We start from the raw sequence: 16,524 nt of genomic DNA on the forward strand, positions 1-16,524 counted from the left end.
CCTGATTCACAAATTGTGGCTAAAACATCAAACTCATTTGAGAAAGTGACACTTGAGGAATATACAGAATCTTTATTTGGATGAAGTGCTCTGACACAGGAGGGGTTGCCCTCAGGGTGCAACAGCAGATGGTTACAGCGGGATCAGGTACCTACATGTTAGCCATCCTCCTGTAAAGGGTCAATGCCATAGAAATGGAATGTAATTCTGCTATGTTCAATATAACCCCACTCATATGGGGCCAACATGGAAGGGACTAGCCTCCACAAAGCAGACACTACACTTCGGGGGAAAAGAACGACCACGCTGTTATAACTGTACAGAATGACGGCATGCATTGACTTGAGTGTTCTGGTGAAACCGTAAACTTTACAGAGCCATCTATGTCCTCACCCAATCAGATGGAATGTTGAATACAGTTCACATATGTAAACCATGTTACTTTACTTCATCTATATATTATTCGCTGCTTTAAGTATTCAAAAGATAACTAATGTCAGATTTAACAACGTCAATGCACTAGTGAACTGATGTGATTGCTGTTAGCAGCAAAGTTCTGACTTTAAAGTTTAAACCTCGTAGTTCAATACAGGGATACATCTGGGACATCTCCAATACTGAAAACAAAACATCATCGGTGTACACAAAAACATCACTTTTTTTTAGAACAAGACAACATGAATAAATAGGATGACTAATGGGAATGACGGCATGTCACTCAAACAGCAGGTCCTCGTCGGTTTCCTCCGTCAGCATGTTGGACGGCTCAGCGATGGGGCCCAGCTTGGCCAGACGGATGGCGATCTCCTTCTCAGTCCTCTCCCTCATCTGCTTCTTCTTCTCCTGGATCTTCTTCAGCCTGAGGAGGTGGACACGCCATAGAGATAGTTTGAAGATATAACCTGTTTTAGCATAGACATTGAGGGCTTCCACCATTTGAAAGTAGTCAACTAGGTGGGGATCCTATTGGTTGGGAGAAATCAGTCAATGATCAGAGCATTGTCTTCTTTAAATAAATGGGCTATGGTTTGTAAATGGCTTTAAGCTACTGTATGTCACCTCCATCTAGCAGCCACAACATTTGGTGCAGGACTCCAGCACTGCAGGTGGCAGTAAATCACCAATATAGCTTGACACTTTTTCCCAAACAAAATAGGAAGCGCCATTGAGGCTGAGGTCACAGATACAAAGATGAGACCTCTTTCCATCTCTGGACACACCATAGAAACTGAATAAGAATACTTTCTATCTACGAGATACAGACGGTGATACTCTGGTAATATGGGGGTAGAGACAAGGATATGGAGTTGAGGGACACTTAAAAAAAAAAAGGAGATGGAGTTGGTCTGGAAATATAACTTACCTGTAGAACTCTTCTCGTTCCCTCTCATCCAGCTCTGTGATGATGTAGCTGAGGGTCCGCTCAATGCGGGGGATGATTACTGCAGACAGTTCAAATCACATTTTAATAATCTTGCTCTCTTCTGACAGCCATTATTGATATGTGTCGCAGGTTTTGTCATTGTGCGAAAGCAGGGCGGACTCACCATGCTCGATGGCATTCACACGGCGGTTGGTGATCTTGATGGCTTGATCCAGTGTGACGAAGGAAGTCTATCAATCAAACAGTGAGACCATGAGACTTTGTTGTTTAGTGAGACATACATTGCATGTTTTTCCACAGTCTTGCAACAGACTTACTTCCTGGGATCATGGTCTTTAGGGCACGCACCAGAAAACGTGAGCTTTTTGCAACGGGAAAACGAAAATAAGCTGTTCTTATTGGCCAAGGCCTGGAAAATCCCTTCCTGTTTCATTCTATTTTATTCCATCTACCTGTAAGGAGGCCAACTCCACTAGCAGCTCCACCGCTTTAGCATAGTTCCTCTTCAGCCTGGAGAGCTGCTCTCCTCCCCTGGCCAGACCAGTCAGCTCATAACCTAACAAGTAGAGGATGGAAAGAATACTGTGAGTAGTGACACAAACACCCACTACATGTTCAATAGCATGGCATAGACAAAGCTTCCTTTAAACCTATTAAAAAAAGAAAATTTTCCCATAAATGCAACCATGCCAATATTTGAGATTGTTTAATATGTTATAACAAAATTGCCATTTAGAAGGTTAATTCAAAAAGAGTCATTTGTTCATACTCTACCAACTGAGCAACACAGGACCAGATAAGACTACTTACTGTCCCCTCCTTCTTGGTAGAGCTCAAACACAGGTAGAGTGACACCTGTGATGTGAGGGAGAGGAGAATCACACAGGTCAGACATTTAGAAGAGACATGTTGTTCTAAAAAGGTACAGAGAAGATCAGAAGAGCTAACCTGTGTGTATATGTGCCTTTAAACAAAACTGGGATCCTTAATATTTTTATTTTTACAAAATGATTATTTTCTGTGTTAAAGCCTAACTAGACGATAGGCTATAAAGGCCTGAAGAAAGTCTGACGAGAAACATATACTGCCCTTCTAGGAACAGGCCCAAATCCCCGTCATTTCCCCGAAGAAAAGACGGGGGTAAAGAGGACGCAGATCAGGCTGTCTTTTGAGAATCTGTAGGCGAGAGAGTAAACGCCCACTGCCTTCCGTTCTACTTGCTAACATGCAATCATTGGAAAATAAACTGATGACCTACGATTATCCTAACAACAGGACATTAAGAACTGTAATATCTTATGTTTCACCGAGTCATGGCTGAACGACGACACAGATAATATAGAGCTGGAGGGATTTTCAATGCACAGGCAGAACAGAGAAGCTACGTCTGGTAAGAAGAGGGGTGGGGGTGTGTGTCTTTTTGTCAACAACAGCTGGTGCGCAATGTCTAATATTCAATACATGTTGAGGTATTGATTGCCTGAGGTAGAGTACCTTATGATAAGCTGTAGACCACACTACCTACCAAGAGAGTTCTCATATTATTCTTGCGTCGTCTATTTACCACCACAGACCGATGCTGGCACTAAGACCGCTCTCAACCAACTCCATAAGGCCATAAGCAAACAAGAAAATGCTCACCCAGAAGCGGCGCTCCTAGTGGCCGGGGACTTTAATGCAGGGAAACTTAAATCAGTTTTACTAATTTTTACCAGCATGTCACATGTGCAACCAGAGGGGGAAAAAAAACTCTAGACCACCTTTACTCGACGTACAGAGATGCATACAAAGCTCTCCCTCGCCCTCCATTTGGCATTTCTAACCATAATTCTATACTCCTGATTTCTGCTTACAAGCAAAAACTAAAGCAGGAAGTACCAGTGACTCTCTCAATACATTAGTGGTCAGAAGACACGGATGCTACTCTACAGGACTGTTTTGCTAGCACAGACTGAAATATGTTCCGGGATTCATCCAATGGCATTGAGGAGTACACCACCTCAGTCATCGGCTTCATCAATAAGAGCATCGACGATGTCGTCCCCACAGTGACCGTACGTACACATCCCAACCAGAAGCCATGGATTACAGGCAACATCTGCATCGGACGCCTATAAGAAATCCCGCTATGCCCTCAGACGAACTAACAAACAAGCAAAGCGTAAATACAGGATAAAGATTGAATCCTACTACACCGGCTCTGACGCTCGTCGGATGTGGCAGGGCTTAAACTATTAAGGATAACAAAGGGAAACCCAGACGCGAGCTGCCTAGTGATGCGAGCCTACCAGATGAGCAAAATGCCTTTTATGCTCGCTTTGAGGCAAGCAACACTGAAGTATGCACGAGAGGATCAGCTGTTCTGTGTGATAACGCTTTCGGTAGCCGATCTGAGCAAGTGCTTTAAACAGGTCAAGATTCACAAAGCCGTGGGGCCAGACGGATTACCAGGGCGTGTACTCAGAGCATGCACGGACCAACTGGCAAGTGTTTTCACTGACATTTTCAACCTCTCCCTGACCGAGTCTGTAATACCTATGTTTCAAGCAGACCACCATAGTCCCTGTGCCCAAGGAAGAGAGGGTAACCTGCCTAAATGATTACCACCTCGTAGCACTCACGCCTGTAGCCATGAAATGCTTTGAAAGGCTGGTCATGGCTCACATCAACAGCATCCTCCCGGATAACCTAGACCTACTCCAATTCGCATACCGCCCCAACAGAGCCACAGATGATGCAATCTCAATTGCTCTCCACACTGCCCTTTCCCACCTGGACAAAAGGAACACCTATGTAAGAATGCTGTTCATTGACTACAGCTCAGCATTCAACACCATAGTGCCCATGAAGCTCATCACTAAGCTAAGGACCCTGGGACTAAACACCTCCTTCTGCACCTGGATCCTGGACTTCCTGACGGGCCGCTCCCAGGTGGTAAGGGTAGGCAACAACACGTCTGCCACGCTGATCCTCAACACTGGGTGTGTACTTAGTCCCCTCCTGTACTCCCTGTTCATCCACGACTCCAACACCATCATTGTTTTCTCCCCAATTTTGTGGTATCCAATTGGTAGTTTCAGTCTTGTCTCATCGCTGCAACTCCCTTACGGACTCAGGAGAGGTGAAGGTCGGGAGCCGAGCGTCCTCCGAAACACAACCCAACCAAGCCGCACTGCTTCTTGACACAATGCCCACTTAACCCGGAAGCCAGCCGCACCAATGTGTCGGAGGAAACACTGTGCACCTGGCGACCGTGTCAGCGTGCTCTGCGCCCGGCCAACCACAGGAGTCGCAAGTGCGCGATGGGACAAGGACATCCCTGCCGACCAAACCCTCCCCTTACCCGGACGACGCTGGGTAAATTGTGCGCCGCCCCATGGGTCTCCCGGTCGCAGCCGGGAGGGAGGCCCTTACCATCATTAAGTTTGCTGACGACACAAGTGGTAGGCCTGATCACCGACAGCGATGAGACAGCCTATAGGGAGGAGGTCAGAGAACTGGCAGAACTGGCAGGATAACAACCTCTCCCTCAATGTGATCAAGACAAAGGAGATGATTGTGGACTCCAGGAAAAGGAGCACCGAGCACGCCCCCATTCTCATCGACGGGGCTGTAGTGGAGCGGGTTGTTAGTTTCAAGTCCCCCCCATTTGTTTTGTACACTGCTGCTACTCGCTGTTTATAATCTATGCATAGTCGCATACCCCCTACCTACATGTACAAATTACCTCTAACCTGTACCCCCGGTACTGGTACCCCCTGTATATAGCCTCGTTATTGTGTTACTTTTTATTTATTTTTTTACTTAAATTTATTTGGTAAATATTTTCTTAACTCTTCTTGAACTGCATTGTTGGTTAAGCGCTTGTAAGTAAGCATTTCACGGTAAGGTCTACACTTGTTGTATTCGGCGCATGTGACAAATAAAGTTTGATTTGACTGTGTGAGAAGTGTTGCGTCGGACTCATCTCAATATCCTAGCCTCTTCATTGATGATAGGCTCTGCCTTACTGAAGTTGCGAGATACAACTTTTGATTGCCGATAGATATGCCTAGTGTACGGTTACGACTGTCTGCCTGGTGGCTGTCCTGCTTATAATATGCCCCTCCCCTCTCTCTGTCTGTCTGTCCCTCACTAGATCGCTATGAAAGATGTGAGTGTTCTCGGAAGTACAGCAACCAATCAGTCTCCTCTGTTCCAAAAATACTGAATCTTAGGAGACGATTCCTAGTGGACACTCAGAAATGGTAGTCGACGTGCAAGGAGTCGAGGAATAAATTATTTTGGAGCCGACTCTCCACTACGTCATTGTCGTCAGCAGAGAAAGGCAAGCGACAGCAGCGAAGTCCTGCATGACAATACTTTGGGAAGTTAAATGGGAAAGAAATACAAACTTTGATGTGGAACTGAGATCCAGTAATGGTAGTACAGGTGCAACGCTGAACCGTCTGACTTTGAAAGGGATGCTTTGTGAGACCCAAACCGTTGCTGCCAGCTGCGCTGAATTCACATGGAATTTTATGAACGAAAAATCTATACAAAAAATTGGTGTTTATTATTATTTTTTGCCCATTTAAAACATCCCTAGTGAGTCCAGAGCTGCTAACCTGCCACGTTGTCTTTCTTCGCCCGAACCTTCACCTTGGCCTTGTTAACATTCTGGATGACAGTGGTGCTGTGGGAACATTAGGAGAATGTTATGAGAGAACATTGACTAAACATTAGACAAACGTCTAAATAAAAAGCATCAAATGCACATCCTCTCACCTGAAGTCGCCAGCAGCGAATTTCGCCTCAGCTAAAGAGAAGGCCGCCTCCCTCATCACTTCGCCCATCAAGGTCTTTGTCTAGAGATAGCGAGAGGAAACGAGAAGGACTGAAGTCAATGTGTCAGGCCCTGATGACATTAGGATTTGTTATACAAAACAATAAACTTACTTACAGTATATGATTAAGAAACAGGGAATTAGACAATGTTTTAAAAACATAGAAATAGAACTACAAGAACAGATATTCCCATTTAAATCAATGGTTGGTGATGGGTAGGCCGGCAGCCATATTGAGTTTACCCTAGCACCTTAAATCATGACTCTCAGTTCCATTACACATAAGAGTCATTGGACGAAGGCGTCTTCTCTCGGGAGAGCTTTGTTCTGAACATGAATTGCTTGCCGTTAAATTGATACACACCTTTTATAGGGTTAGGGTTCCACATTACCATAACTCTGTTACAGCACGTGTTTACAGAAGACAGAGGGACAACCTGTGCTAATTAGCTATATAGCATGCGCCGAACACCTGTGTGTAATGGAAGAAGCTCACAGAACGGGACCACATACTCTGAGAACTGATTCACGTTTAGATTGAGTATTGGGCTGTTTTGGCTGCCAGAACCAGCGTACCTCTGAAAATAGCTTTGGACCTTAAGGAGTAACAGCAGGCTCCTTAAGAGTACATCTTGGGCTAACGTGACACAGTGTACCATCAAATGTCCATGGTTTTCCCCAAATATTTTTGTTTCTATGGTTTTAACCCCCTTTGAATTACCTCAATGATCTTGCGGAGGATCTGACGGAAGCGCATGGAGAGAGCATCAGCCTTCTTCTTCAGTAGGTTCCTGCCGGTCTGGGCCCCCTTCAGACGGGCCTTCATGATGGTCTGAGCCCTTCACAGACAAGTCATCAGATGTCAGATAGAGGACTTCCATAATAAATGTGAACATTCAGATTTGAATCATAGTAAGTAGGACTAAGTAGTTTGACGTGGCATAATCTGTGGAGAATATTTTTGGGGTAAGTACAGTAGTCCCATAGACTATATGTAAGGCACATAAAAAGCTCTGTGGTTTGGAAATTATGGCCAGTCATCACATGACAGGGAGACATGTCCTATTTTAGATGTTCATCTTAAAATGGCAAAGGATTCAAATCTGTCATTGCACCCATTTCATTCATTGAAAGCACTTTTACAAATGGGCTCTGCCTAACAACTAGCTAGAACAGGGATGGGAAACTGATGAGACTGGGGGCCACAAACAAATCTGAACTCATCATGAGGGGCTGCAGTTGCTCGCAGGTCTGCGTACCCACGTGCATGCTCCCTTTAATTCGCCCATCCTGGAGAACCTGAAGACTAAAACCATTCCTCAGGACTGCCTGGTCTGATAAATCCTGGTAGTCCCCAGTCGTGCTGCTGATACAGTTTCTGCTGTTTTGCCTGTGGCTTTTGCCTGTTCACAGGACATGCTACCTTGCACAGGGCCTGCGGTATTCAACCCTCTTTTTCCCTCTACCGCACCTGCTGTCTCGTCTTCTGAATGCTCGGCTATGAAAAGCCAACTGACATGTATTCCTGAGGTGCTAACTTGTTGCACCCTCTACAACCACTGGGATTATTATTATCTGACCCTGCTGGTCATCTATGAACATTTGAACATCTTGGCCATGTTCTGTTATAATCTCCACCCAGCACAGGCCACCCCCCAGAGCCCGATTCCTCTCTAGGTTTCTTCCTAGGATCCTGCCTTTCTGGGGAGTTTTTCCTTACCACCATGCATCTACATTGGCATTGCTTGCTGTTTGAGGTTTTAGGCTGGGTTTCTGTATAAGCCCTTTGTGACAACTGATGATGTAACAAAATGTGTAGAATTGCACGAAATTAACTCAAAAATTGCAGAGAATCTCCTGCAATTCTACACATTTTGCTATAGGGTGAATAGGAAAATGTGCTTTTTTACAGCTAATTAACTACAATTCTACACATTTTGCTACAGGGTGAATAGGAAAATGTGATTTTTTACAGCTAATTAACTACAATTGTACACATTTTTCCATAGAGTGGAGATAAATGCTTGCAGTTTTTAATGATATCTGAGTGAAACTGACAAACAAAATCAAATGAAGGCCCCGTCGGCTGGTAATTCGACCATGATTACTACATTTTGATAGCTGGCGCTGGACTATTTTACTAATCAGAAAAATGTTAGCTGACATGAGCTAATTGCGGGACTGACATAAGAAAAAAAATGCTGATTCACAACCACATTTCAAAATTGCACCTTGTGTATTCTGCTATTCGAACTTACAACGGAGTTGAAAAAATATATACATGACCAAAAGTATGTGGACACCTGCTTGTAGAACAACGGGTGTAGAACATCTCATTCCAAAATCATGGGCATTAATATGGAGTTGGTCCCCCTTTGCTGCTATAACAGCCTCCACTCTTCTGGGAAGGCTTTCCACTAGATGTTGGAACATTGCTGCGGGGATTTGCTACAAGAACATTGGTGAGTTTGGGCAAGCTTTACAACACTCCAGCAGACACTTGGCATTGCGCATGGTGATCTTAGGCTTGTGTGCAGCTGCTCAGCCATTGGAAACCCATTTCACGAAACTCTGAGGAACAGTTCTTGTGCTGACTGCTTCTTTTTATTTAACCTTTATTTAACCAGACAAGTCAGTTAAGAACAAATTCTATTTTAAATGATGCCTAGTGGGTTAACAGTGGGTTAACAACAGACTTTTACCTTGTCAACTCGGGGATTCGAACTTGCAAACTTTCGGTTACTAGTCCAACGCTCTAACCACTAGGCTACCTGCCGGAATTCGGTAATGAGTGTTGGAACCAAGGACAGACGACTTCGCGGCTGAGCCGTGGTTGCTTCTATTAGTTTCCACTTCACAATAACAGCACTTACAGCTGACCAGGGCAGAATTGTGACTTGTTAGAAAGGGCATCGTATGACAGTGCCAGGTTGTAAGTGTGAGCTCTTCAGTAAAGCCATTCTACTGTCAACGTTTGTCTATGAAGATTGCATGGCTGTGTGCTCGATTGTATACACCTGTCAGCAACGGGTGTGGCTGAAATAGCCGAATCCACTCATTTGAAGGGGTGTCCACATACATATGTGTATATATAGTGTTTTTTAAAATTGTTATTATTGATCCGAGAGTCTTCGAAAGGTGGTTGGTAATCTCTGAGCTAGAAGGCGACGTAGATTCATGTAAAATTGGGGAGCATATAATCGCAAACCTAGCTAGATTGCTAGGATTATTTAGAAATGTCAAACATGCTAACTAGCTACTTAGCTAGCTAACGTTACTTACATTCTAGAGGGGAATACGTCGATCCTCTCTTTTCCTGACATCTTGTTCTATGGCTGCAAACAGTCTTCTGTACTTCAATTCCGTCTGGATGACGAGACGGCTAACAGATATCTCTAATAATAAAGAAAAGCTATTGCACAATTTTTATTACACCTTGAGTATGACAGATTTGTAACCGATGTCGTGATCTTCACGATATTCTAGTGCGAAAATACATCAGCTGGTTAGAAGTCATGTGACTGTGTTGTTAACAGCTATTGCGCTTGCGCCTGTCAACCCAGGCGCTTTCTCTTCCGGGTCGAAAATGAGCGCACAGATGAATTTGAAGTTGTAGCAATTGGGCCCAATTCGCTAGCTACGTATTTGAAAAAAACAAATACAGGACATTACACCATATTGTTCCGTAACTATACGATACAGATGAGACGTCTACTCCAGTCACCGCGAACAAAACAGCTGTTTGCCGGGGTTGTGAAGAGTTAATTTGCTAGTTAGGTGCATGTGCGCTAATGTAATCACTTTAAGCTGGGTTACTTTATGGCAATACAGTAAGAGGATATCTGTCAACTCATTCTTGTCGGTGTAAAAATATGTGCTATGGCAATTGAGTGCAGTTAGAGATTTCTGCTGTGAGAACATACAGGTGTGATCAATGTGGATTCGTTGACGTCTAGAGATTTGAAGAGTTGAAGGGGAGGAGTTTTTTGGACATGGAGGTATGATCAGGTAACGCTAGACTTAAATATCACAACAAAATGTAATCTCTGTCATGGAACTATCCTTGTAGCGTACTAAACCACACGGTGAAGGAAGTGTGTTATGAACTTCACCAGAGTGGAGCAGAGACCCGGCTTTGTGGAATCTAGCTCTTGACTACAGTGATTCGCCCAAAGTAAATTTAATTTAACCTTTATTTTATCAGGGAGGCATATTGAGACCAAGGTCTATTTTACACATTACCTCTGAATTACAGAAAATATAAATATATTTAACAAAAATGTAAGCATGTGTTTCATGAGAGGAAATAAAATATCCCAGAAATGTTCCATGCCACGAAAAGCTTATTTCAAACGTTGTGTCCAATTTGTTATACATCCCTGTTAGTGAGCTTTTCTCATTTGCTAATATAATCCATCTACCTGACAGGTGTGGCATATCAAGAAGCTGATTAAACAGCATTATCATTACACAGGTGCACCTTGTGCTGGGGACCACTCTAAAATGTGCAGTTTTGTCACACAACCCAATGCCACAGATGTCAAGTTGAGGGAGTATGCAATTGGACTGCAGGAATGTCCACCAGAGCTGTTGAATGTTAATTTCTCTACCATAAGCCACCTCCAATGTCGTTTTAGAGAATTTGGCGGTACGTCCAACCGGCCTCACAACCACAGACCATGTGTAACCACTCCAGCCCTGGACTTCAACATCCGGCTTCTTCACCTGCAGGATCGTCTGAGACCAGCAACCCAGACAGATGATGAAACTGGGTTTGCACAACCAAAGAATTTCTGCACAACTGTCAGAAACGTCTCATGGAAGCTCATTTGCGTGCTTGTCGTCCTCATCAGGGTCTCGACCTGACTGCAGTTCGGCGTCGTAACCGACATCATTGGGCAAATGCTCACAGGCACGCTGGAGAAGTATGCTCTTTACGGATAAATCCCAGTTTCAGCATGTATGGCATCGTTTGGGCGAGCGGTTTGCTGACATCAACGTTGTGAACATGCCCCATGATGATGGTATGGGCAGATAAAAGCTCCGGACCACAAACACAATTGCATTTTATCAATGGCAATTTGAATGCACAGAGATACTGAGGTCCCATTGTTGTCATTCATCCACCGCCATCACCATGTTTCAGCATGATGCATGGCCCAATGTCTGTACACAATTCCTGGAACTGAAAATGTCCCAGTTCTTCCATGGCCTGCATACTCAGACATGTCACCTATTGAGCATGTTTGGGATGTTCTGGATCAACGTGTACAGCACCGCGTTCCAGTTCCCACCAATATCCAGCAACTTCGTACAGCCATTTTATTTTAACTAGGCAAGTCAGTTAAGAACAAATATTTATTTACAATGACGACCTACCGGGGAACAGTGTGCTAACTGCCTTGTTCAAGGGCAGAACAACAGATATTTTTAACTTGTCAGCTCGGGGATTTGATCCACCAACCTTTCGGTTACTGGCCCAACGCTCTAACCACTAGGCTACCTGTGTGGGACTACATTCCCACAGGGCACAATCAACAGCCTAATCAACTCTATGCGAAGGAGATGTCACACTGCATGAGTCAAATGGTGGTCACACTGACTGGTTTTCTGAGCCACACCCCTACTTCTTTTGTTATCTGTGACCAACAGAAGCATATCTGTATTCCCAGTCATGTGAAATCCATAGATTAAGACCTAATTCATTTATTTAAATTGACTGATTTCTTCATATGAACTGTAACTCAGTAAAATCTTTAATTGTTGCATGTTGTGTTTTATAGTGTACTTCCAAGACTAAAGATCAGACTGACATTTTTACACTTTTACTGTAACCAATAATTATTGACAAAAGATCAATTATAATTAGTAAATAATAAGAATGTAGCTATTCCATGTATTATCCTATCTGATGTGACTGTCCAACCAAATGTACGTCCCATTGATCTTGTATTCAGTTGCTAGAGTTTCATCAAAGCCTGTTTAAAAACCCATTGTAAGTAAATGGAATAGCATATCTCAACATTTAAAATGTCTCTGGTTTCATTATATTTACCTCAATGCTACTGTTTCCCTCCCAGCGATGCTGAACCTTAGCTGTAGGTTCTACCAGCACCGGTTCCCTGAGGTGGAGGATGTGCTGATGGGGAACGTGTGCTCCATCGCCGAGATGGGCGCCTACGTCAGTCTGCTGGAGTACAACAACATTGAGGGCATGATCCTGCTGAGCGAGTTGCCACGCCAACGTATCTGTTCCATCAACAAGCTCATTAGGATCAGTCGCAATGAGTGTGTGGTGGTCATCCGAGTGGACAAAGAGAAGGGTGAGGCGGGGTTTGAGTGGGTCTGGTCGGTGAAATAAAGATTGTGTGTGTACGTAAACATCTTGTTAATTTTGGTCAGTCAAAAACATCTCTGATATTTGTCAATGTCAACTCCGCAGGGTAGAGTCATCAAAGAGAAGAGTTTCGCCAGAGGAGGCTATCAAATGTGGAGACAAATTCACCAAATCTATAACCGTAAGCCAGGTTGACCGTCGGCACTCAGCCACGTGCCGGAGGATGCTGTAATGTACAAACTCTATCATTCTGTTCCAACAATGTCATAAACTCTCAGACGATTGTGTAGCCTGGTCCCAGATCTGTTTGTGCAGTGTAGCCTTCTGCTATGGTGGTTAGGATGTGTCGTGGAAATTCTAACCAGAAAGGAAGAGACTAGATTCTTCAAACAACAACTTTTTAATTATAAGATTTGCAAATCTGGAGCTGGTTAACAATCCACTCAACAACAGTGCAGAGTTAAGGGCCCTTCAAACAAGAGTTGGGGCTCAGCCTTTATAGGGAAATGCAACCTGTCTACATGACAGTTTAGCAGGTGTGTGAGATCATGGTGGGATCATAGCGTGCAAACAAGTGATAATGCCAGTGTTGTTACTCCTTTCTGCTGATAAAATTGTTGTTGCTGCTCAAGCTAACTGTTCTCTTCATATCTCCACACAGATGTGTTTGGGAAAGATACGGAAAAACAGGATGGACCAAAAACTGGTCACTCTGAGGCTCTTTGTCTTTGGCCGTGTGACCAAGTTACTCAGAAACAAGAGAGGAAAAACGCTGGCTTCTTCTAACATGAGAGAAACAGACAGTGGAAATGTACAGCTTTAAGGCTTATACAGCACATGTGTATAACAGAGTTTGTAATTTTGCCACGATAGATGACAATGACCAAAGGAGTTGGCAAGATGGCACAAACAGGGCCCCTATTCATAAAGTGTCTCAGAGTAGGAATCCTGATATAGGATCAGTTTTGCCTTTTAAATCATAATGAATGGACAGGGGGGGCACCTGTTCCTAAATCGGCACTCCTACTCTGTCGCTTTATGAAATCGGGCCTAGATCTGGGACTAGGCTAACATGAGTAGTCCCCTCTTGACCAGAAGGGATATGGAGTGTAAATATCTTAGGCGTGGCAGGTGTACAGTATTCTTCGTCACGTGGCTGAGGTGCTGGAGTACACTAAAGACCTGCAGCTGGAGAGTGTTCACATGTTTACATGTGACGATGTCACAGTTTACAATTGGCTCATTCATCCCCCTCCTCTCCCCTGTAACTATTCCCCAGGTCGTTACTGCAAATGAGAACGTGTTCTCAGTCAACTTACCTGGTGAAATAACGGTAAAATAAAAAAATAAAAAATAATAAAATGCATGGCCTGGGTGTTTGATGAGAAGCACAAGCATCCGTGATTCCGACGTCTTCAAACAGGCTGTATTGTATCGTGACTCTTCCTATAACCTTTTCACATGACTGAGCCAAACTGTACTAGGCTGGCCTGGTTACACATCCACCATAGTAACTGGAACCGGGCTGGAAAGGACAATGTGAAAAGAGAATATGGGAGCCAGCAGAATGTGTTTTTGGATCTGCCTTAGAGTGGGAATCAGACAATGAGACTAAGATCTGTCATTCTTAGGGTGCATTCATAAATTCCCAGAGACCCTGCCGTTCTGGATGGGCTGGACCTGACAGAGGAGGAGAGGGCCGTGCTCATCGACAACATTAACAGGCGACTCACTCCACAGGCGGTCAAAATCAGAGCAGGTCCGAGACCACCGCACAATCAACAATAAGATACACTACACACACGTTACAGAGGATCAGAGGGGGAGGAGGCCTGTACATGGCATGGATCCTGTTTTAAGTAAAGGAGGAGGCCTGTACATGGCATGGATCCTGTTTTAAGTAAAGGAGGAGGCCTGTACATGGCATGGATCCTGTTTTAAGTAAAGGAGGAGGCCTGTACATGGCATGGATACAGATTTAAGTAAAGGAGGAGGCCTGTACATGGCATGGATACAGATTTAAGTTAAGGAGGCCTGTACATTGCAGAGATAATAAAGTGAACTATATAAAAAATATTCCAAGGTAAAAGCAGATAAGCATATTAAGGTTGCAGCAGGACTCATACTGCAACGTGTTTCAACCCAACAGGTCTGCCTCAGGCAGTGCTCATTCCCTACCTTAGGAAGCCATGTTGGGTTGGTATTTCCACATTTGATGTTTAAAATAACATTTTACTACACCAATATGGAAATTGATTTTAACTCCAGAGTGGCATGTTGAACTCGTCTGAAGTGTTGAACTGGAAACATGGTGGCTTGGCACCGTAGTTATTTTAACAATACATTTGTACCATCTTCCTAGCAGACATTGAGGTGGCATGCTACGGGTAGGAGGGCATAGGCGCAGTAAAAGACGCCCTGAGGGTGGGGCTTAGCTGCTCGACAGAAGCCATGCCAATCAAGGTAGGTTGCATCAAGGAGCTCTCGTACCCTATCAAGCATGTGGCTGTGCCAACCCCATAGAAGTATAATCTATTTCATGTCATTCTTTCTGTGGTCGACACCAACTTTCTTGACGGTGTTCAATGACAGCTCGAGTGCTTTCTCCTCCTAGATGAATGTGATAGCGCCGCCACGCTACGTGATGACCACGACCACTCTGGAGCGCACTGAGGGCCTGTCGGTTCTCTACCAGGCCATGGCGGCCATCAAAGAGAGGGTCGAGGAGAAGAGGTGCGTCTTTAACATCCAGATGGAGGCGAGACTGAGGATATCGTTACAGTAGATAGTTGGCTGGGAAAACGATGGAGAGATGGGTGATCAGTAGTGTGAGGAAATGCCAAAGTACTATGTGGAAGGTGGTTTCTCTCTGAGGCCACTTCTCATGAAGTGAATGTGTCATGTCCAACTATGTCAATAAAATACACTTGACTTTTGTACCGTCTTACTAGCACTGATTTTACAGTTAGCGGCTTAAGGTTTTACTGACAATTATATGTTTGTTTTTACCCACCTTAGTTGAATGCACTGATTATAAGTGGCTCTGGAGAAGAGCATCTGCTAAATGTGGTGACGGACATGGACGAGACAGCTGGAAAGGCTAGAGCGGGAGAACGCAGAGGTGGATGGAGACGACGAGGATGGAGAGATGGAGGCTAAAGCAGAGGACTAGTCCGTCAGCCCTGAGAGAAGGGATGTTGGGAAGACAGAGAGGATAGGCAGACCTGGCCATAGTCACATTGTCCAACAGATGTGTAACTCTCATATTCCAAAAACAGGGGAATTCAATTGCAAATGTCCCTGTCAATTAAGAGAGGTTTCTCAGAAAATGGAAACATGTATCACTATCCACTCAGGTCTAGATATAGACAGAATGAAATGTTAAGGCAAACTATACTAGTAAGTAACCATTTTACAGTACCAACACCTATTTGGATCAATTATACCCATATATGCAGAAAACTGTCTACAAGCATTGGCCTTTTACTTTCTTCTTGCCCCAGTGTCTTCAGTATCCATGGTGATTGGCCTCTTGCTGGTCACAGGAAGTGATGCGTGTAGAAGGAAGAGGTATAATAGGCTGTTGTGTGTCTGGTTTGTGGGACTTGTGCTCTTCCAGTACTATGTATTTTGACATCAATAAAGTTCTGATCAATGACTTTGTTGGCAGCTATGTGGAGTTTGGCATCGATTGCTAGCCTGGGTACCAGTCTGTTTAGCTAACATTTACCCTTTGTATTCCCTGTCATATACCAAATGTTTAGCTTGGCAAGGAGCGGAATGATAACCAAAAAGACTGGTACCCAGACTAATGCAGATTGTGTAGAATAGGGAATCACATTCACATTATATTGCATCAAATTTAACAAGCCCCCTAGTTTAAAGTGCTTGTACCATGTATCCATGGCACACAGTGGTTCTTTATACTACACTGCCAGAGCTGGTCAAATAAATTCAGTCTTCCTTACTGTTAGGTT

The 16,524-nt window shown here is 44.1% G+C and overlaps 1 protein-coding gene and 1 pseudogene across 1 annotated transcript; one reads left to right on the forward strand and one right to left on the reverse strand.

The window, feature by feature from the left end:
- Positions 1-57: 57 nt before the first annotated feature.
- Positions 58-9,704, reverse strand: LOC129825464 (V-type proton ATPase subunit D-like). Its single transcript, XM_055885581.1, has 9 exons — positions 9,493-9,704; positions 6,932-7,049; positions 6,152-6,231; positions 5,992-6,059; positions 2,195-2,239; positions 1,837-1,940; positions 1,548-1,614; positions 1,364-1,442; positions 58-859 (listed from the first exon to the last, which is right to left on the reverse strand). Exons 1-9 carry the CDS (start codon positions 9,531-9,533, stop codon positions 715-717), a joined length of 747 nt encoding a protein of 248 aa, XP_055741556.1. The 5' UTR covers positions 9,534-9,704; the 3' UTR covers positions 58-714.
- An 87-nt stretch (positions 9,705-9,791) lies between these two features.
- On the forward strand, positions 9,792-15,484 carry LOC129825465 (eukaryotic translation initiation factor 2 subunit 1-like; annotated as a pseudogene).
- Positions 15,485-16,524: the final 1,040 nt, after the last annotated feature.

This window comes from Salvelinus fontinalis, chromosome 27 (assembly GCF_029448725.1).
Source record: "Salvelinus fontinalis isolate EN_2023a chromosome 27, ASM2944872v1, whole genome shotgun sequence".
NCBI lineage: Eukaryota > Metazoa > Chordata > Actinopteri > Salmoniformes > Salmonidae > Salvelinus > Salvelinus fontinalis.

Bases quoted from the DNA above. Each gene is read 5' to 3' on its own strand.
- LOC129825464 (XM_055885581.1), bottom strand. From the start codon at position 9,533: ATGTCAGGAAAAGAGAGGATCGACGTATTCCCCTCTAGAAT. The intron at 6,060-6,151 runs GTGAGAGGATGT...ATGTTCCCACAG, and splicing joins TTCGCTGCTGGCGACTTCAG to CACCACTGTCATCCAGAATG. The intron at 860-1,363 runs GTAAGTTATATT...CCACCTCCTCAG, and splicing joins GAACGAGAAGAGTTCTACAG to GCTGAAGAAGATCCAGGAGA.